Consider the following 25,907-nt stretch of genomic DNA (forward strand, 5'->3'; position numbering starts at 1 on the left):
GAAGATGAGCCCCTCAGAACACTGTCAGATAGAGTGCCAGAAGATGAGCCCCTCAGAACACTGTCAGATAGAGGGCCAGAAGATGAGCCCTCAGGTTGGAAGGAACTCAAAATACGACTGGGGAAGAGCTGCTTCCCCAAGTAGAGTTGACCATGAGGACGTGATTGGAGCAAAGCTTTCAGGACCATGTCCTGGAGGAGGACATCATGCTAGGTAAAATGGAGGGTCAGAAACAAGAGGAAGAGCCCCAATGAGATGGACTGACACAGTGGCAGTACCAATGGGCTCAAAGAGAACAATGGTGAGGCTGGTGCAGGCCCGGGCAGGTTCAGAGACTGGTTCCTCCTGACAACATGTCTACAGTGTGAAAGGCGAAAGCTTGCCATCCTGGCTTCTAAGGAACATTCTGGCTGTGCTTCTTCCAGGACAGACTGACTTGTTCTTTTGGCAGTCCACGGTACTGTCATTATTCTTCGCCAATACTATAATTCAAAGGCATCTGAAAGTACCAGGGACTTGCAGACAAACAGACAGGTTTGTGTTGGAAGAGGTATAGCCAGGATGTTCCTTGGAGACAAGGATGGTGATACTTCGTTTCTCACATTTTTGAGATACTACCAGGAGGGACCAGTGCCTGAAGAATGACATCAAGCTTGGTAAAATGGAGGGTCAGTGAAAAAGAGGAAGACATCCCCCCTCCCCCCATGAGATGAACTGACACAGAGACAGCCAGAAAGGGCTCAAACATAACAAGAATTTGCACCTGGTGCACCACTGGGCAATGCTTGGTTCTGTTGTGCACTGGATCACTATGAGTCAGAACCGACTTGATGGCCTCTAACAACAACGTGGTATAAAACAATGTTGGAAAAATGCACACATAATTTAAAAGGCATTCCTAATACTAAATAGCTAACAATAACAAAATGAAAATACATCTAAAGATAATTCTGTAAGGGAAAATTTTAGGGTTCATTTCCCACTTCATGATTAGGCAGGAGTCCTGGTGTGGTGCTGCAGGACAGACACTGGACTGCTGATAGCAAGATCTGTGGTTTAAACCCACCAGCTGCTCCTCAGAAACGCTACACTGGGTTGTGAGTCAGAACCAACTCTACAGCACTTAACAACAATTAATCACAAAATCCATACTTTTTCTATAGAAAATCCAAGTTTTAGCTCTACTACTGGCACAATGAGTTAAGCATTGGACTGTTTAATACAAGGTCAGTGGTTCAAACCTCCCAACCACTACAGGGAGAACAATGAGGCTGTTGGCTTCCAATAAGCTTTATAGTCTCAGTAACCCTAGGGGCGTAGTCTCACTCTGCTGTAGGGTTTCTGTGAGTCCAAATCGACTCTACAGCGGTGGGTTGGTTGGCTGGCAGCCACTCAGTCAGTGCTGCACTTTGTGGCTTCAATATGTTGTGGCCTGAAGGTGTTTAGATCACAGTAACAGTTCAGAGGTGGGTGAGCAAGTAGTGTACTTAGTATATAGGTAGATTCAACTTAATGTTACCTTAAAGAAAAAGCAAGCGCTAGAGTCCTGTATTGTGAAAACAGGTTTAGTAGGGAACTAGTTTAACGATCATGTAGCATAATGATATGATTCAAGAGGGGTCTTCCATAAATGTCCTGAGATAACAGCTTACTCCTCATTTTAGATTATCCAAGCAAAGACAAGTCTATTCTTTTCTATCAGCCATCTGTATTAACACTGAACAAACATGCCCAGTCTCTAGAAATAACTGAAGACAGCACTCATGTCTTCCTTTTGCCACCTGGTATCCATGCTAAATAATCTGTTCAACCACAAATCACAGAATGATCCTTCACCAGCCTTGAATCTGTGTGACTTTGAACAAGTTACTTGACCTCCTTCCTCATCTGTAACTCAAGGGTAACATAGGATGAGAGTTATCATAGAATTGAAAGATCTAGAGCAGCCAGAACACTGCTTCTCAGCACATGGGAAATGCTCAGTAAGTGAGAGCTATTCTAAGTATTATCCGCATTTGGTGCTCTCAGACATACTCTAGTTTGTGAGCATCTTCTGAACAGGTGACAGGTGGATGTGGGTTACTGCAGAGTGTGCTGTAACTCCCTTTGATCTCAAGCACAGGCTATGATAGCTAAATCCAAGATAAAATGAGAAGTGCTCGAAGGCACATCACACTGCTTGTGACATGCTTACTTACACACCAGGAAAATGTCTAGTCTTTATTCACACACTTTGCAGGAATAGAAAGTCTCATCTTGCTTTATAAGATAACAGTATTTTCTCTGAGTTCTGGTGTGGTACTGTAGGATAAACACTGGACCCCAAGGTTGGTTTGACCCTCAAGGTCACCAGTTGAAACTCACCAGCTGCTCCTTGGAAATCCTATACAGGGTTGCTATTTGTCAGAAATGACTTGACAGCACTTAACACCAACAACAGTTCTTACTTGAAATATGACGAGTTATAACCCAGAGGTAGCTTTGACTGTATCCTTTGATCTCCTTCTGAACCTCTTTATAAAACGAGGCAAATGAGCTAATAATAAAGTCTTTTTAACTCTGAAAAATAATTATTTAAAAATGGATCACGGAAAACCTTTATAAATTCTTGCAAAATCAACTGTTCTTCAAAAAGAATGATTACAGAAAGAATTAAACTTTAAATAATAAAGAAGAAAACCAGGTCTGATATGGATTTGAGAACTGAATCTTCAGTGAGTTATGCCAAGTGGAATGTAATACCGTGTTCTCCTCACATTAGATGGTTGTTAAGCTCCTACTCAGAGACCAGGATAGGATTTGTGAAGAATGGCTGAACCACCGACCTTGCATTTAGTAAGTAGTTTAGAGTGTTAGTGTCACACCAGGTCTCCTTTCAAATTGGGCAGGCTGAATTGTTTATGGTCACTCTTGCAGTAGTTCCTACCTCTGGAGGTTCAATTACTACCATTAACTAAGACTAACTTAGTGTACACAATTGTGCCATTAACAGTCTGTAGCCACCTTTTTAAGGAGCTCTGGTAGCTTAGAGTTGGGTTGCTAACCTCAAGGTCAGCAGTTCAAAACTAACAGCCATTCTGTTGGAAAAAGATGAGGCTTTCTGCTCCCATAAAGATTTACAGCCTTGGAATCCTTATTCACATCATCACCTCCACCTATTTAGTAAATTTACAAAATATACAAATTTTCTCTTTACTATTGTAGCGCTGTGGGATAAAGCACTAGACTGCAAGGTTGTTTGAACCACAAGGTTGGTGGTTCAAACTCACCAGCCGGTCTTTGGAAACCCTATACAGGATCCCTGTGAGTCCCAACTGACTCAAAAGAACTTAACAACAGAAAGGCCTATTATGGATTGAATTCTGTCCTCCCAAAATAATGTGTTGTAAACCTTAACCCCTTTGCATGCAATTATGATCCTATTTGGAAACAGGTGGCCTTTGTTATGTTAACAAGGCAGAATTATCATAGGGTGTCTTAAATGATTTCTTTTTAGATAAACAGCCTGGGTGCCTTAGTTACAAACTTCAGGCAACCTGTAGTTAAAAACCAACTTCAAACAGCAGATTATATCAAATATCTGAGGGGTCTTCGAAAATGGGTATCATGAGAAAACTGCAGTCGTATTTCAAAAAATTTTTGCCCCAAAGTAAACTGGTTGTTGTTGTTAAGTGCTGTAGAGTCTGTTCGACCCACAGCGACCCTGTATAGGCTTTCCGAGGAGACGCTGGTGAGCTTGAACCGCCGACTTTGCAGTTCAAACAACTTTGGAGTCTGGCGCATTCACCCACAGCGCCACACAAACTGGTACTAGTTATTGTATGTCTAACTTGTTATTGCAGGATCTACCTAGTGTGAGGCACTAACAAGGATGAGACATCAGTTTGAAAAGAGTCCCTCTCAGAATAACATGAATTCTGCTAAAATTAAAGCAAGAACACACATCAAATTTATAATATAGTTTGGGTAGAAGAATGATGAAATCACTGATGCTTTATGAAAAGTCGATGGGGACAATGCCCCAGAGAAATCAGCAGTTTTCAGCGAGATGACTTGTTTTAAGAAGGGGCATGATGCTGCTGAAGATGAAACCAGCAGAACAGACATTTTCAATGAGTCCTGTTTGTGTCCTAATTGCAGGAGATTGAAGATAACAGCAGAAACAAGAGTGAACACCACAGACATCTTAATTGGTTCGGCTTATACAATTTTGACTGAAAAATTCAAGTTGAGAAAACTTTGTTCTCAGTGGGAGCCAAAACTGTTGTGTCCAGATCAGCTGCAGAAAAGAGTAGCGCTTTCAATGGAAATTTTAAATAAGTGGGATTAAGATCCTGAAGCATTTCTTGGAATAACTATAACAGGAGATGAAACAAGACTTTATCAGTAGGGCCCCTAAGACAAAGCACAATTAAAGCAATGGCTACCAAGAGGTGGACGTGGCCTAGTCAATGCAAACAGTCCAGGCAAGAGCAAAGGTCATGCAAACAGTTTTTTGAATACTCAAGACATTCTGCTTGTGGATCTTTCTGGAAGGTCAAAGAGCAATAGTATCTCCATGTTCTGAGAATACTTTTAGCAAGTTATCAGAACTTTAGCAGAAATATGTCTGGGAAAGCTTCACCAGAGAGATTTGGCTCCTTCTGATTTCTTCTGGTTTCCTAACCCTAAAACGTCTTTAAAGGGCACCTGTCCATTTTTTTTTTTTCCTTTTAGTTAACAATGATGAAAAGACAGTTTTGACATTGTTAAATTACCAGGACCCTCAGTTCTTTAGAGATACAATAAATGCCTGGTACCATTGCTTACAAAACTATCTTGACCTTGATGGAGCTAATGTTGAGAAATAAAGTTTACATTTTTTGTTTTTATCCTTTAATTCCATGTTTCTACGTACTTTTTAAAGTCCAGTGCTACTCTGTGATTGACATCAAAGCTTTATTATGTTAGTAACTATTATTACTATATTATGATGTTATTGATATTTTAGAGTATCTGGAAGTGCCTCTTTGGTGTTTTTTATGCAGAGTTGTTGTTAAGTACCATGGAATCACTCATAGTGACCCTGTATAGGGTTTCTGTGGAGCAGTCAGTGGGTTTAAACTACCAGCCCTGTGGTTAACAGTCCAGTGCCTATTCTACAGTGTCACAAAGTATATAGTAAGGCAAACATCTGACTAACAAATGTTAGGTACCAACCTAAGTCAAAACCTACCTGACTGTTTTGACTTAGGTACAAATTTGACTTGTAGATAGACTTAGGAATGAAACTCTTATTACAAATCCCCTGGATTTGTAACCCAGGGGACTGCCTGAGAGGCAGGTTAAACAAGCAAGTGAAAGGACCAGAGATGAAGAAAGACCTGAAGACCAACCCCAGGAAGAGAAGCTCAAAACGGACAAGGACCTTCCTCCAGAGCCCACAGAGAGAAGGTCTTCAGCTAGAGTTGGTGCCCAGAATTGAGACTTCCAGTCTCCTAAACTGTCAGAAAATCAACGTCTTGTTCAAGCCACCCCTCTGTGGTGCTTCTGTTTCACTAGCACTAGTTAAAGACAAAGCCCAGTGGAATCCAGCAGGCCGGCCTCTGCAGCTCACTCTCTGTCACTGTCCTGTAGCTGGCTCCCCTCCAGCTAAGTGGTTCTTTGCTGTATGTTGAATACGCTGAATTTATTGGTGCCTGAGGCATTCTGGGTTTCTCCTCAAGAGTCACCTCCTCAAACAGAAGTGACTTCTCGGATGGATGGATGGATGGATGGATGGATGGATGGATGGATGGATGGACGCATCTTAAAGAACACCCCTTGCCCTCCCACAACTTTATTTTCCTTATAGCAGCCAAGGTTGTCTTAAGTTATTTGTTGTACATCATCTTTTTCTCTCACTAGATTATAAACTCCAAAGGTCAGGACTAAGTTTTTATTGTTCATTTGCTAACTGAATAAAATGAACAAACGTTTAATTTCAAACAACAATGCTGATTTATAAAATTAATATTAAAATGATAGTTTTAGTTCATGAACATAAATACTTCCTAAGTTTACCATGCCTTCGTTGTCTTTTCCTCTAAAGTTTGTCCTGGAGGGGTGCACATTCACACAAACGTCAAGCGGCTGTTGGCATGTGCATATACTTCCCTCTGCCTTACCGGTCATATTGCACGTCCTCTGGTTACTTTCAAAGTGATACTGTCGTCTTGCTTGAGCGATGTACTCTGCAGCCTCCCTCTCTTGTATTTCTCGGATTTTCTTCTGTCCATATTTTCCCAGGATATATACTCCTAAAATCACGTTAAAAACCAAGTTAGTATATCTATCCAGGTTAAATGTTGACGTTTCCAAGTAGTAGGCTTAATCTGCTGCATCCAATTATAAGGTTTATATTGGAGAAAAGTTAAAAATGATAAACTTTCTAACAAATGGTATTGCAGAACTGTGTAGCTGACTAGGCTATAAAGAATGAAAAAGAGACCGGTATTAATGGTCTCTTTGCTAATGACAAAGGACGTGATGGGTTAATCAGGAGAAGGTCAGCAGAAGGAAGGAATTCCTCAGATGTCTTTAATAGTGAACTGGAGATCCTCTATACGTTCAGCAGTAAGGAATTATTTAAATAAATTACGGCCTATCCATACAATGGAATCTAATGCAGCTATTAAAAACCACATTGTTAAATAGTTAAGTCAAGGAATTATCTAGGTCATATTGCTATATGATATAATGATCACTGATCAACGGTGGGGTAACAGGACCCCCCCCTTTCTGTTGGTTTTTCTATATTCTCTGTAATTTCTTCAATGAACATATTTAAAAAAATATTTTATTATATAAATTAGTAGCGAAAGAAACGTAGTTAAGAAGGTTATCTATTTATTCATTCATTCATGTGTTAGAAAAATCTCCCTTAGAAAGCAGAGAGAATTCAATTTCAACTATCTGAAAATTAGTAGCTGAAATGGAAAAAGGCTGAAGGAGGTAGAAATTCCCAAATTTTCTGGTGGTGTTGGTGTGCTGTGGAATCATTCTAAGTCATAGCAACCCTGTATAGGATTTCTGAGGCTATAAATCTTTATGGCAGCAAAAAGCCTCATTTTTCTTCCATGGAGTACCTGGTAGCTTCAAACTGTTGACCTTGAAGGTTAGCAATCTGACTGGTAACCATTACGCTAATACAGTAAGAAAACAGAGGTGGTGTCATGCAGTCTGCAATTTACTCTGAAGCATTTCAGCACTATTGTTGTTAAGTGCTGTTGAGTCACTTTTGAACTCATAGTGACCCTGTATAGGGTTTCGAGGAGTGGCTGGTGAGTTTAAACCTCAGTCCTGTTCTTATTCTATAGTGCCACACTAAGACTCACATTTCAGCATAGACAAGTGACATAAAAGTATACATTTTGCTCTATACTTTAGGGGCACTTAGTTGCCATAACTGGGAATATTAATCCACCAACATGGTTGCTGGTTAGCATTTGATCAAAAGCTGTTATTTCCAGATCGAAATGCATCAGCTAATTTCTGGTCAGCATCAAATAGTGTGGATTTCTATATAATGAAGAAGACATGGATTTTCATAAACTAGGGGTGTTCCAGATAATGCATTAGCTACAGTGTTGTACTAACATTCATCTGAACCAGAATATAAAAACCTAGGCAACCCTTAATCCCTATGGATAGTTTAGCTCTGAGTCCTCAGCTGCTATTTCCGAGGATTCTTGGGCAAATGAGTGACCTCAATGGCCAGCTAGAGCTTACCACTGGAATACTGACTGCTGCATTTGTGTCAGGTAAACTTTGTACGCACGGTTCTGTTGTAGGACTATAAAAGGAGAGAGCACTGGGACTCCAACGAATTTATACAACAGGTTGTGCAACTGTAGTTTTGTTTTTTAACCCTGTTTGATAACAGGTGCTTTCATGTGTGGCAGGATTTAGTGCCATTGTAACTCATAGCCAGTTTAAGACAGTAGATAACCCTTACCTGTCTTCAACCATTTGTGGGTCCCAATATCTACCAAAAAGAACCGAAGAATGGTGCACAACCTAATTAAATGGATTTGATCTGTTTGCCAAAGGTGGGGGAGGTACAAAATGAAAAACAAACACATGTCCTGGGACAAGGTCTACTACTTTCATCAGGTTCTCAAAAGTGTCATATTAAAATAAAGAACTCTTATGTTTGGTAAATGTAGTGTTGTTGTTGTGTTAAGTGCTGTTGAGTCAGTTCTGATTCATAGTGACCCTGTATAAAGTTTTCAAGGAGTGGCTGGAGGGTTTGAACCACCAACCTTGCATTTAGCAGTCCAGTGCTTATCCTACAGAGCCATACCAGGAATGTGGTGAATGTATGTCCTAATTAAAGATATGAGAAGATCAGCAAATTAAGCTCACATTCCAAATTCCGTACTTGTCTGGAGTTAGCACAGAAAGAAGTTCCTATACGAGGTGTAATTCATTCAGGTTCTCATGCCCCAAATTCATAAATTCTGATTTTGTCGCATTTGTCTCCCTAGGAAAGTAAGAATGAGGGCAGAGGCCTCATTAGTTAACTCTGGAGCTCAGAGCTGTCTGCAGCTGACTGATAGTCTGAATTCTGATCAGGAATGCAGGAGGGATCAATGGCTACGAGTACAAGTTAGGTGATTTTGAGTAAGCCCCTTCCTCTCTCTGGATCTAAATTTCTTCATCCAAAAAAAAAAAAAAAAAAAGGCTGGAGTTGTATGCATTTTGCTGTAGCTTTGAATTTATTTATGAGTAATCAGAACATTTACAAAATACATCAATAAATGTAAAATATTTTGAGATTTCCTTTCAGAACCTTTCTGATCATTTTCCTTATCCTAAGTAAAGGACATTTGTTTTAAACGCATTGCTTAGCCTTTTCTTCTTGGACGTAAATTCCTACAATGTAAACATTTTAGTTGGTTACTAATTTCAACAGCAGCTTGAAAACACGATTAACGTTGTTCCTAATCCAACAGATCTGCTATTCTGATTTATTTCAGAAACATTTTTCAAGTCTTGACGCTTCACTGTCCTCTACCACTGTCAGAGTCTTGGTGTGGCGCTGTAAGATAAGCACTGGACTACTGGCTGATGGTTCAAAACCACCAGCTATTCCTTGGAAACCCTATACAGGGCTGCTATGAGTCAGAAACAACTCAACAACATGCACCACCACCACTATCTTCACACAGACTCTGAACATGAACGTTCTTAAACTGGTTCAACAGCTTTCTAACTCTTTCATCTCTGCTCTCACATCCTTCTAATCCACCTTGTATATACAAAGTGCTTTTGTAAAGCATATTGCATTGCATCATTTATGAGTTTAGAATCATTCAATACCTTGCCATTATACACAGATATGTGTCTTAAAGTGGATTTCTTGTTCTACTTATATCAGAGTCACTTTTGTAAGAAAGAATTATGAAAACATCCCCAAATGTCTTGTATTATATGATGCTACTTCCCCAATACATCGGATTCTGTGGGTTAATGACCTCGACTGCAAAGTAGGTTTGAACCCCAGGTCGGTAGATCAAGCTCATCAGCCAGCCACGCCTTGGAAACCCTATACTGGGTTGCAATGGGTTGAAACTGATTCGACAGCACTTAACAACAACAACAACTTCCCCAATACATTAGACTTGGACTACCATACATTGAAAGCTAAGTAAACACTGGCTGAATTAAGGAGTTTTTGAGACATATTCCAGACATGGGTTAAAGATTTCTGTATTTTTATTAAGTTCTTTAAAGGGAGTTTTATCCATACTAAAGTCTTGATGTCTTGGTGTGGAGTTTAGGATAAGCACATGGTTGGCTTGAACCACAAGGTTGGCTATTCAAACTCACCAGTCACTACTCAGAAACCCTAAACAGCGTCCCTATGAGTCAGAACCAACTTGATGGCACTTACTGTTTGAAAGAAGCACTTACTGATAAAGATCATAGACTACAGCCTTCAGTATGGATTGCACCTCACACAAAAAATCCTCAGAACTGGATCAATAAGTAATATAATGATAAATGGAGAAAAGATTGACATTACCAAGGATTTAATTTTCTTTAACTCCAAGGAAACAGCAGTTAAGAAATTGGACAAGAATGCACTGGGCAAATTTGCTGCTAAAGATACCTTTAAAGTGTTAACAAGCAAAGGATGTCACCTTGAGGACTAAGGTGCACCTGACCCAAGTCATGGTATCTATTTTCCATCACGTCACATGCATGAGAATGCTGGACAATGAATAAGCAAGACCAAAGAAGAAGTGATGCTGCCTTTGAATCATGGTGCTGGTAAAGAATACTGAATATACCATGGACTTCCGGGAGAATGAAGAAATGTGTTATGGAAGAAGTATATCCAGAACATTCTTTAGACATCAGGATCGAGAGACTTCATGTATGTCATAAACTTGGATATGGTATCAAGAGGAACGAGTCCCTGGAGAAGGGCATCGTGCTTGGTGGAGTGTCAGCAAAAAAGAGAAAAATCTCCCACAAGATGGACTGACTCAGTGGCTAAACAATGAGCTCCAACAGCAAAAACTGTGAGGATGGCGCAGGACCAGGCAGTGTTTGCCTTCTGTTGTACACATGGGTCACTGGCTATAAGTTGGAACCAACTTGACAGCAGCTAATAATAAAGTTTGAGAGAACTGATGCACAGAATGATGTCTAAATTATGCAGAATGGTTAATTAAGAACACCATTCAGAATATGGACTCCAGCTATTTTTTCAAATTCATCTTTTGTCATTACCCAGCTATAGCCTATACTTCCGTTGTTGTTAGGTGCCATCGAGTTGACTTTGACTCATAGCAGCCCCATGTGACAGAGTAGAAATGTATCAGAAGGCTTTGGTTGGCTACAAGTTTTATGGGAGCAGATCAGCAGGTCTTTCTCCTGTTGAGTTGCTCAATGGGTATGAATAGGCAATCTTCTGGTTAGCAGCCCAGAGCTAGTAGTTGAATCACCAGGACTCCTATCCTATACTTTACAGTTGTTGTATGCCATTGAGGTGGTTTCAATTCATAGTAACCCTAGATAGGGTTTTCAAGGCTGTAAATCTTCATAGGAAAAGACAGCCTTGTCCTTCTACTGCAGAGAAGTTGGTGGATTCGAACTGCTGACCTTATGATTGTTGTTACGAGGTTCTGTCAAATCGGTTTTGACTCAGAGCAACCCTATGAAAGAAACAGAGTCTGGTGCTGCCCCATCCTCACAATTGTTGTTATTGTCGAGTTCACTGTTGCCGTCACTGAGTCAACCCATCTCATTAGGATCTTCCTCTTTTTTGGTAACCTGCCACTTCATCAAGCATGATGTCCCTCTCCAGGAACTAGTCCCTCCTGATAACATTTCCAAAGTATGAGAGATGAAGTCTCACCATTCTGGCTTCTAAGGAGCACTCTGGCTGTAACTCTTCCAACACAGATTTGTTTGTGTTTCTGGTATTTCAAATTTTCTTATTCAACACCGTAAGTCAAATGTATGAGTCATCTATGGTCTTCCTTATTCACTATCCAAATTTCATATTCATAAGAAGCTACTGAAAATGTCATCATGGCTTGGGTTGACTCAGTGTCCTCAAACTGTTATTTATTTTTTCCTTTAAGAGAAACATTTGTTATTTTGTTATTTTAACCTGTACAAAACAAAATACACTCGAATAAAGCAAGATGATCAAAATATAATTCTTTAAAATGTGAAATATATCAAGAAATCTAATATACTAATTTATCTTCATTGTAACGTAAGAAAATCTTTATTGTATGTATAGTTGTTGTTAGATGCCATCCAGTTAGTCCCAACTGATAAACAGACCCTGCGTACATGAGAAGAAAACCCTGACTAGTCCTGGGTCCTGGTCCTGGTCCTGTGCCACCCTCACAATTGTTACAATTGAGCTCATTGCTGCTGCAACTACGCCAATACATCTTGTTGGAGGGTCTTCCTGTTTTTTGCTGACCTTCCATTTCTCCAGGTACTGGTCCTGGTCCTTACTAATATAACATGTCTGAGGTATGAGAGATGACGTCTCGCCAAACTGACTTGCAAGGAGCATTCTGGCTGTGCTTTTTCCAACACAAATTTGTTTTTTCTCTGGCTGTCCATGACACTTCCAATATTCTTCTCAAACATCATGACTCAAATGCCTTGATTATTCTATGGTCTTGCCTATTCACTGTCTAACTTTCATATGCATATAAGGCTATTAAAAATAACAAAGCTTGGGTCAGGCACATCTTAATCCTCAATTTGACATCCTTGTTCTTGAACACTTTAAATAAGCCTGTGCAATAGATCAGCTTAGTTCAACAAACATTGTTTATTGCTTAATTCAATACATGGCATTTCATTTCTTGACTATGCTTCCATGAGTGCTGATATTGGAGCTAAGCAAAATGTAATCTTTGACAAATCCATTCTTTTCTACAATAATGATGTTATTGGTCCAGAGGTGAGGATTTTTTTTTTTTTTTCTTCTTTTCTTTTCTTATATTGGTATGGACCGCAGTTCTTACTAAGGACTGTGGTCCTTAATCTTCATCACTAAAATCAAGCTCTTATTTTTACCCTTCAACACTTTAAGGAGGTCTTTTGTAGCAGATTTACCTAATGCAATACATTGTTTAATTTCTTGACTGTTGCTTCCATGAGTGTTGATTTGATCAAGAAAAATTAAGTCACTGGCAACGTCAATCTTTTCTTGGTTTATCATGATGTTGTTTGTTGGTCCAGTTGAGAGTATTTTTGCTTTCTTTACATTGAGGTGCAATCCATACTGAAGGCTGTAGTCTTTGCTCTCATCAGTAAGTACTTCAAATCTTCTTCATTTCCAGCAACCAAGTCCTGCGTCATCTATGTATAGCAGACTGTTGATGAGTCTTTCTCCAATCATGATACCACATTCTTCTTCATATAATTCAGGTTCTTGGATTATCTGCTTAGCATACAGACTGAATAAATATGGTGAAGGGATACAACTCTGGTGCAAACCATTCAGAGTCCCATTGTTCTGTCTGAAGGACTGGCTCTGTTCCATGTAGAGGTTCCACATGAGCACACTTAAGTGTTCTGGAATACCCATTCTTTGCAATGGTATCCATAGTTTGTATGGTCCATACAGTTGAAAGCCTTTGCATAATCAATATAGCACAAGTAAACATTTTTCTGGTATTCTCTGCTTTCAGCCAAGATGCATTTGACATCAGCAATGATATCCCTCAATCCACATCTTTTTCTGAGTCAGCTTGAATTTCTGGCAGCTTCCTGTTAATGTACAATTGTTTTGTTGTTTTTAAGTGCCAGTGAGTCGGTTCCAACCCATAGCGACCCTGTATAGGGTTTCCAAGGAGCAGCTGGTGAGTTTGAACCACCGACCTTGTTGTTCAAACTGACCTTACGGTCCAACACATTATTCTGCAGTGCCATGCACTGAAATATTTAACTAATCAAAAGCAGTATGTCTCTGAGATTGTGAACAGTCCTTCCTGCTGTAACTGACCCTGACTTAGTTATCTATTGTTGTTATAACAGAAATAGCACAAGTGGAATGGCTTTAACAAACATATTCATTATCAGTTTAGGAAGCTGGAAGTCCAAATTCAGGGTATCAGCTGTAGAGGAAGGTTTTCTCTCTCTGTTGACTCTGGGAGAAGCCCCCGTCTCCTTTGACCATGTGGGCCCAGTATTGCCTGGATCTCACCAACATCTTAGCTCAAATGCATGGATTCTTTTACTGTCTTTCTCAGTGAGTGTTCAACTTGCACTTGTATAAGAATGACTGAAAAAAACCATGGTTTGATTTAAGTGAACTTTAGTCCTCAAAGTAAAATCTTTGCTCTTTAACAAGTTAAAGAGGTCTTTTGAAGCAGATTTGCCTAATGCAATACAGTGTTTGATTTCTGGAGTGCTGTGTTTAGGAGTACTGATTGTAGACCCAAACAAAACGAAGTCTTTGTCAACTTCAATGTTTTTTCTGTTTGTCATGATGTTATTTATCGGTACGGTTGTGAGGATTTTTTTTTTTTTTTTTTAACATTGAGGTGCAATCCATACTGAAGGCTATAGTCTTTGATCTTCATCAGTAAGTACTTCAGATCTTTTTTGTTCCCAGCAGCCAAGTCTTGTGTCATCTGTGTATAGTAGACTGTTGATAGTCTTTTTCATCTTTTTTTTTTAAGGTTTTTATTGTGGATTGAGTTAAAGTTTACAGGGCAGATCATCAGTTTTACATTCAACAAATCATATACCTTGTTTCATTACAATGATTATAATCCCCTCCATGTACCATTAGCTAACAGTGTTTCTCTCATTACAATGACTATAATCCCCTTCATGTACCATTAGCTAACAGTGTTTCTCTCTATTCACTTTAGTTTTTTTTTTTTTAAAAGCACTCTGGCATATATAATAATAATTTACACCAACAAAGGGCACATTTTGCAAGTCTGTCTCCTGGCCGCCAGCATTTAGTTCCTCTCTTTCCATGAATCTAGAGTCCTCAGATGCTTCCTCTCTCTTTGTCCCCATCTCTGGTGTTGCCACTTCTCTGGATAAGGTGTCACATTCCGCTTGTGGTCTTCCCCCTTGATGATCCTAGCTAGGGTCCTTTGTTTCTAGAATGTAAGATTAAGCACTCCCCTGTTTTTGTTATGAAACTTCTACTTTTACAATTGTGACAGTGGCAATTAGTCATAGTAACAATTACTCATTATTGAATCATAAGAATCATATTCCCATTTCTTTTAACTAGCCCCATCTAGACAAGATGAAAACTATTCAGTGGGAACTCTTTCTCCCCACCCACACTATTAAACTGAACTCCCCCTTGAAACCTTGTAAGCCAGTCACTTCATGCCTTTATCACCCCCTCATTTTAGATGGCCAATGTTTAAGTCACCCATCCCTATCTACCCTGTGTACAGAGGGGATAGCATTGATACTTGATGTGAAGACTCCTTTCCTCTCTGTTGGTATTTAGAGTTACTACCTCCATGAGTATAGGTCAAGTTCATCAAATTGTAGCAATTTACCCTCATTTCCTTTATCAAACTTTGTTCTTTTTTTTAATCTTCCTCTAGTCAAGTTCTGATTATCAAGCCATCAAGGCTAGGTCAAATGGGTACTAGCTGCAACTTTGGGTGTTCCTGTGTGACCCCTCTCACTTTATATCAGCTGGATACTTCACTTTCAGCTCTAGACCTCAGTGGCTATGTCCCTGTCCATAGGCTCAGGTATCCCCAGGTCTCACCATATTCTGGACCAACCAGCCCATCTTCTCTCTCTGATCTCCAAGTCTATGGGAGTCTGTGGACGTGATTGAACTCAGCCCATTTCTTCATTGCTGATGTTCCCTCTCTTCCACTCACCAGTAGACTAATATGGACACCAGAAAGCTTACATGCCTGCTCAGTGTTCCCTTTGAGTTTCAGTCTTAAAGGGGGGTTTGTCCTGAAAGAACTTGATTGCTTGCCTTGATGGCTTCCTGGTGAACACCATGCTTATTCTTGTAGTAGCCAGTCATACTGTCATTTTTGTTTTGGGTTTTCCCTGATGATCTTTCTTTGAAGATGTATCTTCTGTTGCTCTAGCTGTTCCAGGCTGGTCTGCTTGTACTTTCTAGTGGGGATGTCCCACCTCAGAAGGTTCTGAATAGGGCTTAGGATTCCACCTAAGGTCCTATACACTGCAAAGGCTCCACAGGAGGCCTATTTCACTGGGCAAGTTCTAGAACTCCTTTCAGGTATTCCAATCAGTTATAGGCTGAAGACGGGCTTACAAGCTTTCTGTAATCATGTTTCCCGACATGCCTTTCTAGCCAACTCAAATTTCAATTTTACAATAGTAGGAAAGGGAAATCAATAAACATTAAGAGAGTCAAGCATCAGTATTATTTCCCCTTTTCAAACTGTCTTGATCACTGTATCATAGAGCTCTGTTGTTCCAAGGTTGAGCATGCATCACTATTTACCTCTGTCCCCTTTAGCCCTACAAACCTGTCTCAGTGTTCCCCTATCTACCTTGTTCTTCAACCCCCTTCCACTTGTGTACTGCCCTCCCCAACACCCAAACTATGATGTGTATGTGTCTACCCTGTGCTCTACCATCACCTCCCTCCACTTCCCCAAAACCCTCCCATTCCAACACCACCATAACTAACAAAAAAATATATATATGTATTGTTTTTTCATTTTAGTATAGGTATCTTTTTTTAAGCTTTTACAATAATGGTCTTATGCAATATCTGTCCTTTTGTGACTGACTAATTTCACTCAGCATAATGTCCTCAAGTTTCATCCATGTTATAAGGTGGCTTGCAGCTTTCTTGTTATTCTTCACTGTAGCATAATATCCCATTGTTTGTATGTACCAAAGTTTGTGTATCCATTCTCCCACTGATGGGCATCTAGGCTGTCTCCATCTCTTTGCTATTGTGACTAGTGCCGCAGTGAACATTGGTGTGTAGACATGTACTCGAGTTCTGGCTCCTATTTCTTGTGGATATATACCAAGTGGAGGAATTGCTGGATCATATGGTATTTCTAATTCCAACTCTCTGAGGTTGCACCATACTGTTTTCCAGAGTGCTTGGATCATTTTGCATTCCTACCAGCAACATAGGAGAGTCCTAGTGTCTCCACATCCTTGGCAGCATTTATTATCCTCTGTATTTTTTAACTTCACTATTATTGCTGGTTTGAGATGATATCTCATTGTTGTTTTGATTTGCATCTCTCTAATGGCTAGGGTTGTTTATTGATACAGTGGTGAGGATTTTTGTTTTCTTTACATTGAGATGTAATCCATACCGAAGGCTGTGCTCTTTGATCTTCATCAGTAAATGTTTTAAGTTCTCTTCACTTTCAGCAAGCAAGGTTGTATCATCTGCACATCGCAGGTTGTTAATGAGTCTTCCTCCAATCCTGATGCCACGTTTTTCTTCATAGAACCCACCTTCTGTGATTATTTGCTCAGAATACAGGTTGAATAAGTATGGTGAAAGAATACAACCTTGTTGCACACCTTTCTTAATTTTAAACCATTCAGTGTTTCCATGTTCTGTTCGAACAACTAACTGCTTCTTGGTCAAGGTACAAGATTCCTCATGAGCACAATTAAGTGTTCAGGAATACTCATACTTCGCAATGTTGTCCACAGCTTGTCATGATCCACACAATCGAAAGCCTTTGTCAATAAAGCACATGTACACATCTTTCTGATATTCTCTGCTTTCAGCCAGGATCCATTGGACACCAGCAATGATATCCCTCATTCCACGATATCCCTCTTATCAATGGAGAAAAGATTGAAGTTGTCAAGGATTTCATTCTTCTTGGATCAATTATCAACTCACGGAAGCAGTAGTCAAGAAATCAAATGATGTATTGCATTAGGCAAATCTGCTGCACAAGACCTTTTTAAAGTGTTAAAGAACAAAGATGTCAGCTTGAGGACTAAGGTGCGCCTGACCCAAGCCACGGTATTTTCAATAACCTCATATGCATGCGAAAGCTGGACAGTGAATAAGGAAGACTGTAGAAGAATTGATGCATTTGAGTAATGGTGTTGGAGGAGAATATTGAAAGTGCCATGGGCTGCCAAAAAAACAACAGATCCGTTTTGGAAGAAGTGCAGCCAGAGTGCTCCCTGGAGGCCAAGATGGCCAAACTTTGTCTCTCATATTTTGGACATATTGTCAGGAGGGGCCAGTCACTGGAGAAGGATGTGATGTTTGATAAGGTGGAGGGTCAGAGAAAAAGAGGAAGACCCCCAACGAAATGGATTGGCCAAGTGGCAGTATTGATGGACTCAAGCGTGGCAACAGTAGTGAGGCTGGCCTAGGATCAGTCAGTGTTTTGTTCTCCTGTTCATAAGGTTGCTATGAGTCAGTACTGACTTGATGGCACCTAACAACAACAACAATGGGTATTGATCATGAACATTTCTCCATATGTTTGTTAGCTGCCAGAATGTCTTCTTTGGTGAAGTGTTCTGTTCATGTCCTGGGCCCATTTTTTAGTTGGATTACTTTGTCTTTTTCCTGTAGAGGTGTGGTAGCTCCCTATAGATTTTAGAAATTAGTCCCTTGTCTGATATGTCATTGCAAAAGATTATGTTCCCATTCGGTGGGCTCCCTTTTTATGTATCTTTTGATGCACATAAATTTCTAATTTTTAAAATGCTCCAGTCACTTATTTTGTCTTCTTTTCTTGTGTAATTTTTGCAATGTTTCATAGTCTGTGTGTTCCCATGATTAGAGCCCTTAAATTTGTCCCTGTTTTTTCATTGATGACCTTTATAATTCTGGGATCCACATTTAGGTCTCTTTCTCTAATCTTGATACTACATTCTTTTTCATATAGTTCAGATTCTTGGATTATCTGCTCAGCATACAGACTGAATAAGTATAATGAAAGGATATAATCCTACTGCACACCTTTCCTGATTTTAAACCATTCAGTGTCTTCTTGTCCTGTTGTAAACTGCCTCTTGGTCTACATATAGATTAATCTTGAACACAATTAAGTGTTCTGGAATGGTTCATTCTTCACAGTGTTATCCTTTTTTTTTTTTTAATAAACCACACAATTGAATGCCTTTGAATAATCAATAAAACACAAGTAAACATCTTTTTGATATTCTCTACTTTCAGTCAAGATTCATCTGATGTCAACAATGATAGCTCTCATTCCACCTACTCTTCTGAACCCAGTTTGAATTTATGGCAGCTCCCTACTGCAACTGCTTTTGATTTATCTTCAACAGAATTTTACTTGTATGTGGTATTAATGATACTGTTTGACTTGATGGCAGTGAGTTTGGTTTGGGTTTCGATTCCAGTTACCTCATTACTAACTCTGAGTTTGTTAGCTTCGTGGAGCTCTAGTTCCCGTGTGTTTGAATGAGGATAATAAAACAAGCTTATTATCACCAACACTGAACAGAAAGAGCTTAGTAGAGTTCAGGCACACTAGGCACCCAATAACTGGTAGTTACAGTTTGTGCTTGACTATTAACCTAAGGTGGGTGGTTCAAACTCACCCATGATACTGTGGAAGAAAAGGTTGAGTGATCTGCTTCCATTAAGATTACAGCCAAAACACTCCTAAGAAGCAGCTCTCCTCTGGAATACATGCGATCACCATAAGTTGCAATCAACTTGACAGCAACTGACAATAACAGCTGCTATTACTATTAACAAGGAGCTCTGGGAGTGGTTACAAATCAGGTTGCTAATCTCATGGTCAGTAGTTCGAAACTACCAGCAGTTCCATGGTAGAAAGATGAGGCTTTCTGCTTCCATAAAGATTTACAGCCTCGGAAACCCTATCTATGCAGGGTCGCTATGGGTCGGAATCGACTTAACAGTACTTAACAACAACAACAACATTACTATTACAATCTCCATAAATCATGTAGCTCTAGTCATACTCCCTTTAACAATACAGCACTCAATAAATATTTTAAAAATTAGAATGACTGAAATCTAACACATGACAAGACCTTTCCTCCAAAGCAAACAAATTAGGAGGCGTAAGTAAACACTGTTGTTGTTGTTGTGCGCTGTGGAGTCGGTTCTGACTCATAGCGACCCTGTACAGGGTTTCCGAGGCTGTAAATCTTTACGGGAGCAGAAAACGTCATCTTTCTCCTGTGGAACAGCTGGTAGTTTCGAACTGCTGACCTGAAGGTTCCCATCCCGATTCGTAACCACTATGCTACCAGAGCTCTCTTAAGTAAATACTAAGCATGGTTAAATAAATACTAAGTAGTCTTTTCAGACTGACTTCCTTTTTTGTAAAGCACTAACAATATTTTCTCTTTCTGTGCCTCTTAACTTTTTTATTCCACTTGTAATTATAACACTCTCAAGAGTTTGTTTGTTTTTGAAATCTAGATCCAGCTCTTAAATATATTCTCATGCTTCTCCTGTGATTATTTCTAATCTTCCATTAGGCTGTGAAAACTGACATCCAAAAAAGCAAAGCCCCTGCCATTGAGTTGATTCCGACTCATAGTGACCAGGTGTAGGGTTTCTGAGGTTGTAAGTCTTACAGGAGCAGAAAGCCTCATCTTTCTCCTATGGAGTGGCTGGTGGGTTTCAACTGCTGACCCTGTGGTTAGTAGCCCAGTAAAGAGAGGTGATTTTTCTTCCTTCATAATGTATATATAAGTAAAAATACTTATTTGTATTTCTTCCATCACATATATAATTGTTGTTGTAGATGTCATTGAGTAGACTCCTATGTATAAGAGCACAAAACACCGCCCAGTCCTGCATACCATCCTCACCTTCATTCCTATGTGTGAGCCTATAGCAGCCACTGTGTTCTTCCAACCCGAGGGGTTCAACTTCCAGCACTATATCAAACAATGGTCTGCTGCTCTTCTTAAGGTTTTAGTGGTTAATTTTTCCTAAGTAGGCCACCTTTTCCCTCTTTCTAGTCTGTCTTAGTCTGGAAGCTCCTCTGGAACCTGTCCACCATGGGTGACCCTGTTGGTATTTGAAATAGTGGTAGCACATCTCCCAGCATCAGAGCAACATGCAAGACTCCCCAGTATGACAGACAGATAGACGAGTGGTGGTACAGACCATTCGCTTCTACAGATAAAACAGGACCCAGTAGTCTTAGCATAATTTAAATGTAGCTTAGAAATTAGAGGTTGAAGATATCAGAAAATGCATTTTATCTGTACAGTATTCTCAAATAATTAGCTAAAAACAATATATATGCTCATTGTTGATATGTGAGAGACCTCAGAGATATACAAGAGATATCCTTGCCTTATCAATTAGAAGCCTGTTTTAAGATTTTAAGGAAAAAAAAAAAATCACCAAATCTGAATTATTGATGCTAAGTAAGAGTATTGTGAATGGCAAATTTGGGTAATATAATCAAATAGGAGCCCTGATAGTGCAGTGGGTTATGTGTTAGACAGCAAACCAAAAGGTCAGAGGTTCAAAGCCACTAGCTGGTCCCCAGGATAACGGTGAAGCCGTGTGCTCTTGTGAAGATTTACAGTCTTAGAAACCTTATGGAGCTGTGCTACTTTGACCAATATCAGAGGTGGGGACATCTGCCTGGCCCGTGGGCCCACATAAGTTTATGAAATCATTGGTTTGGCCCTGCCATGGCGAATTAGCAACATAAATTTATATGAAGTGATGTTATAAATATCCAAGTGGCTCTTGTCAAAAAAAAAAAAAAAAGATTCCCCACCATTGTCCTACAGGGTAACTGAGTTGGAACCAAGTGGACAGTAGTGGGTGTTTGTTTTGTTTTATAATCTAATAATAACAGAAAAGCAACCAAAATCTTTGGGAAACTTCTGTTCTTGATTTTTAAGTACTTCTGTTACCAAACCATGTACTAGTAGCTAGTGATAAGGCTATTTCTTAAAAGCTCAAGTTCTAAAAAGCCCCTCTTTTTACCCTAATGTTCCTAGATTTCCTTCTTGTATAATTCACAAGGCTTCTTGTTTGTTTCTTCATATCTTTGCATATTAGAACATGAGTTATCATATGATGAAATAAGGTTTCAAGATTTTTATCTTACCTATTTCTTAATCCTCTCTTGGTCTGAGCAATGGTATATCAACTTTGTTGCCACTGTTAAGTACCATGGAGTCTAGCTGGGCACTGATCCCAACTTTTAATACCCTGAGCAAGATTACATAACACCCCTTAGGCATTTTCTTAGCAAATTTTGTATTCTAAAATGGCAGCGATACCTGTTTATTGATTTTTTAAAAAAATGTTTTATTGTGAATTACGAATCGGGCTGCCAACCTCAGGGCCAGCAGTTCGAAACTACCAGCTGTTCCGCGGGAGAAATATGAGGCTTTCTGCTCCCATAAAGATTTACAGCCTTGGAAACCCTGAACAGGGTCGCTATGAGTCGGAACCGACTCCATGGCACATAACAACAACAACTGCAATATTATGAAACTCCAGTTAAGGGTCAAAGTCAAGTGGATTCTGACTATAACGAATCAACAGGAGAGAACAGAACTGCCCCCATAGGGTTTTCAAGTCTGTAATCTCCATAGAAGCAGCAATGCCACATCGTTCTCCCGCAGAGCAACTGGAGGGTTTGAACCGGTGACATTTTGATTAACAGCTGGGCCCCTACTCACCTGCGTCACCAGACTCTTCAAAGACACTTAATATACTTAAATATAAAAGTTCGAGAGTGTCAAATAGAAGTAAAGAACTCACAGGAAGGTCATAAAATAGCATTAAAAGCCATGTGTTTAACTTACATCCAAATCATAATAAAATGGTCCAAAACAAACGAACAAAATGTGTCTGTATGAGAAAGGTGTCTTAAAACAGAAACAGAATTGCGGTGGTTCTTCTCAAAGTCGTGAGAAAAAAAGGGCAACCGAAACACAGTAAGAGGCAGTGAGAGGTCAAAGGACACGGAGCGAAAGACCTTCGGGGTTTCTCCGCACATGCCGGCTAGGGGTCGCCCTCATTTAGAAGGAAATCACAACTCTCCCCACTCCCTTCTGCTAATGCCCTCTTTCCACGGACTCTGTCCCCTACCTCCGAGAGCCGTGCCTAGGAAGATGCATTTCTTTTTGTGACGTTTCAGAAAATTCCACATAGATCTCAGCATCTTCGGCCCCGGGGCTACGAGCTGCCTAGGGGTTGGCGGGTGGTTCAGCAGGAAACCGTTCCTTCGTCACCGGGCCCGGCTAATGCAGCGGGTGTCCGCCAGAAATCTCAAACGCGACGTTCCGTAGAGCCTGTCACCGGAGTGGAAAGGGGGCGTGTAGTAGAGCTGAGCAGCTGCACTGACTATAACTACGGCCGCGGCGCCTCCGCCGCTCACTCGCCCAGAGCGCGCAGGTCCGTCCAGAATTCGCTCCCGGTTGTTGTGCCGTTCGGTCCCTCCGGAAACGGTAGCCCGCAGTCACTGCGTTCCGCTGCTCGAGTTGCTCAGCCGAGGGTCCACTGGAGGAGAGCGCAGCGGATCGGGTTCGGCATGGAGGTAAAGTCGGCGTCCTCGCAGGCTCCGGGCGGCGTGTGCTCGGTGTCCGCGGAGGAGATCGAGAAGTGGATGGAGGCAGCGATGCACATGGTGAGGAGCTGCGGGTGGGAACTTTCTCCAGTAGCGGAGGCCCCTTCCTCCCGAGTCTGGCATTTGAGCACTGTCTTGTCACCATAACCACCATGGTGCTCAAATTCTCTGAGTGAACAGCTGGTCTTACTGCCATAATATCTGTTTTAGTCTATTCTCACAGTAGTTTGGGGGAAGGAAGAAAGGAAAAGAAAGATACCTTCTGTTTCATTGTTACGAACTTTACCCCATTCAGCCTCTTACTGACACGTGCTGCCACCTCTTTCGCTGGACACAAACTTAAATCCTCAACCGCATTATTTTGTACTTGTGGCCCTTGTAACATATTTAGTAGAAGGAAAGAAGCTGAGGATGGAAAATTGTTCTGACAGCGGTATGAAAGAAAATAAGCTCACGTACTGTCACATTCATTCATTCATTCGTTCTACATCTGTCTGCAGCTTCCTTCCCTTACTTTCTTTAGGACTGCTGATTAAGGGCTTTAATTACATTTGCATATAATCCAATGTATGAATTTCTAAGCTGCTAACTGAAAGGTTGGAGGTTCCAGTTCACCCAGAGGCGCTTAGGAAGAAAGGTCTGGCTATCTACATCCAAATAAGCAGCCTTTGAAAACAACAGAGTTGTACTCAGAGGCACCTAGAGTTGCCTTGACTAGTTTACTCGTAGGACAACTGGCTATGTGCTTCTGAGAAGAATTTAAGGTTAGAATAGAATCACCCATAAACCCCTTGCTGTGGAATTGATTCTGAATCATAGTAACCCTACAGAACAGAATCCAACTGCTCCATAGGTTTCCTAGGCGGAATCTTTGTGGAAGCAGATGGCCAGGTCTTTGCTTCCACAGAGTGGCTGGTGGATTTGAACCGTTGACCTTTCTAGTTTCTTTACCATTGTGCCACCAGGGCTCCTTGGTATATATTTGCAAGGAGACCTGTTGGTGCAGTGGTTAAGTGCATAGCTGTTAACCAGAAGACCATCAGTTGGAACCCATTAGCTGCTTAGCAGGAGAAAGATGTGTCTGCTTTTGTAAAGAGCCTTGGAAAACTTCCGGGACTAGTTCTTCTCTGTTCTGTAGGGAAGCTGTGAGATCAGAATCACACAAATGACAAATCTGGAGACAGTAAGTTAATCTCTGATTAATGTGAGTACTAAATAACTTGAAATGTCCAGTATTGTTTACAGTAGGAAGGAGGCTCCCATTCTCCTAGCATAAGTATAAAGTATATATGGCCAATACAAAGAACCAAAACAGTATATGGAGGGGTAAATTAAATGATTAGTTTGAACCCGGACACAAAAGAATATTATACTGGGACATTATACAAGGCCTAAAGGAGCTCTGGAAGTGTAGTGGTTACGAATTGGGCTGCGAACAGCAAGGTAAGCAGTTTGAAACTACCAGCTTTTCTGCAGGAGAAAGATGGGGCTTTACAGCCTCGGAAACCCTGTACAGGGTCGCTATGAGTAGGAACCGACTCCACAGCACATTAACAACAACAAGATCTATCTAATTTTGGCTCTGATAGGACCAGGCAGGCAAACACAACCAAGTAATTCATTCCTGGGTCTTGTGTGTTTTTTCATTTTAAAGAGATTACACTACAAAATTTCTACTTTAGTTTACTTAGACTCTAAAAACAGGAAAATAGTTATTTAGAAATTCTAAGATATAATTTTATTAAGTTAGGAGGACTATGTTGTTGTTGTTGTTAAGTGCCGTCGAGTCGGTTCCGACCCATAGCGACCCTGAACAGGGTTTCCGAGGCTGTAAATCCTTACGGGAGCAGATCGCCTCGTCTTTCTCCCGCGGAGCGGCTGGTAGTTTCGAACTGCAGACCTTGCGGTTTGCAGCCCGATTCGTAACCACTACGCTACCAGTACAACATCAATATAACCTGTATTAGAGTTCATCAGAAAGAAAAAAAATGTGTATATACCAAACATGTTTCCATCAAGTTGATAAAGACTTAGGGCAACCCTAGAGGGCAGAACAGAACTCTCATAAAAGGGTTTCCAAGACTGCAAACCTTTGTCAAAGCAGATTGCCACATCTTTTTATTGTACAGTGGTGGGTTTGAACTGGTGACCTTTTGGTTACCAGCTGAGTACATAGTCATTGTAATACCAGGGCTGAAAATATGAAAAATTTTATATTTAAATTTCCGTGTGCCCTAGTAAAACAGTTGTTAAGCACTTGACTATTAACTGAAAGTTTGGCTGTGTGAATCCACCAGCAATTCTGTGGGAGAAAAGACATGGTGATATTCTTTTGTACAGATCACAGCTTAGGGACCTATAGAGCGCTTCTACTCAGTCTGGTAGCTTTGCTATGAGTTAGAATTGACTAGAGAACACACAATAGACACACATGTTGTTGGGTACCTTTCAGTCCCCACACAACCTTGCTTGCTAAATGTGAAGAAAACTTGAAGCCTTTTTTATAGTATAGCCTTCAGTATAGATTGTAACTTACTATAAATAAACAAAAATCCTTATAACTGGACCAATAAGCAACATCATGATAAACACAGTATACAAAGCAGTCATCAAAGATTTCATTTTGCTTGACTCCACAATGAATACCTATGGATACAGCAGTCAAGAAATCAAATGATGTATTGCATTGGGCAGATTTGCAAAAGACCTCTTTAAGTGTTAAACAGCAAATATGGCACTTTGAGGACTAAGGTATGCCTGACCCAACCCAGAGAATTTTCAGTCATCTCATATATATATGAGGAGTATATATTTGGAGCCTTGGTAGCGTAGTGGTTATGAATTGGGCTGCAAACTGCAAGGTCAGTAGTT

General features: G+C 40.3%; 2 protein-coding genes across 2 annotated transcripts in view; one reads left to right on the plus strand and one right to left on the minus strand.

The window, feature by feature from the left end:
* PEX3 (peroxisomal biogenesis factor 3) overlaps positions 1 to 22,720 on the minus strand; it is a 44,846-nt gene extending 22,126 nt beyond the window's left edge. Inside the window, exons 1-2 of the mRNA XM_006834610.1 lie at positions 22,559 to 22,720; positions 6,147 to 6,278 (exon numbers count right to left, since the gene is read on the minus strand). Coding sequence (XP_006834673.1) covers positions 6,147 to 6,278; positions 22,559 to 22,631 — 205 coding nt within the window. The 5' untranslated portion in view covers positions 22,632 to 22,720. The remainder of the gene's footprint in view (positions 1 to 6,146; positions 6,279 to 22,558) is intronic.
* Positions 22,721 to 23,000: 280 nt separating this feature from the next.
* The window catches only part of ADAT2 (adenosine deaminase, tRNA-specific 2), a 25,359-nt gene continuing 22,452 nt past the window's right edge, over positions 23,001 to 25,907 (plus strand). Inside the window, exon 1 of the mRNA XM_006834611.1 lies at positions 23,001 to 23,096. Within this exon, the coding sequence (XP_006834674.1) occupies positions 23,001 to 23,096 (96 nt within the window). The remainder of the gene's footprint in view (positions 23,097 to 25,907) is intronic.

This window comes from Chrysochloris asiatica, unplaced genomic scaffold (assembly GCF_000296735.1).
Source record: "Chrysochloris asiatica unplaced genomic scaffold, ChrAsi1.0 scaffold00013, whole genome shotgun sequence".
Taxonomy (NCBI): Eukaryota; Metazoa; Chordata; class Mammalia; order Afrosoricida; family Chrysochloridae; genus Chrysochloris; species Chrysochloris asiatica.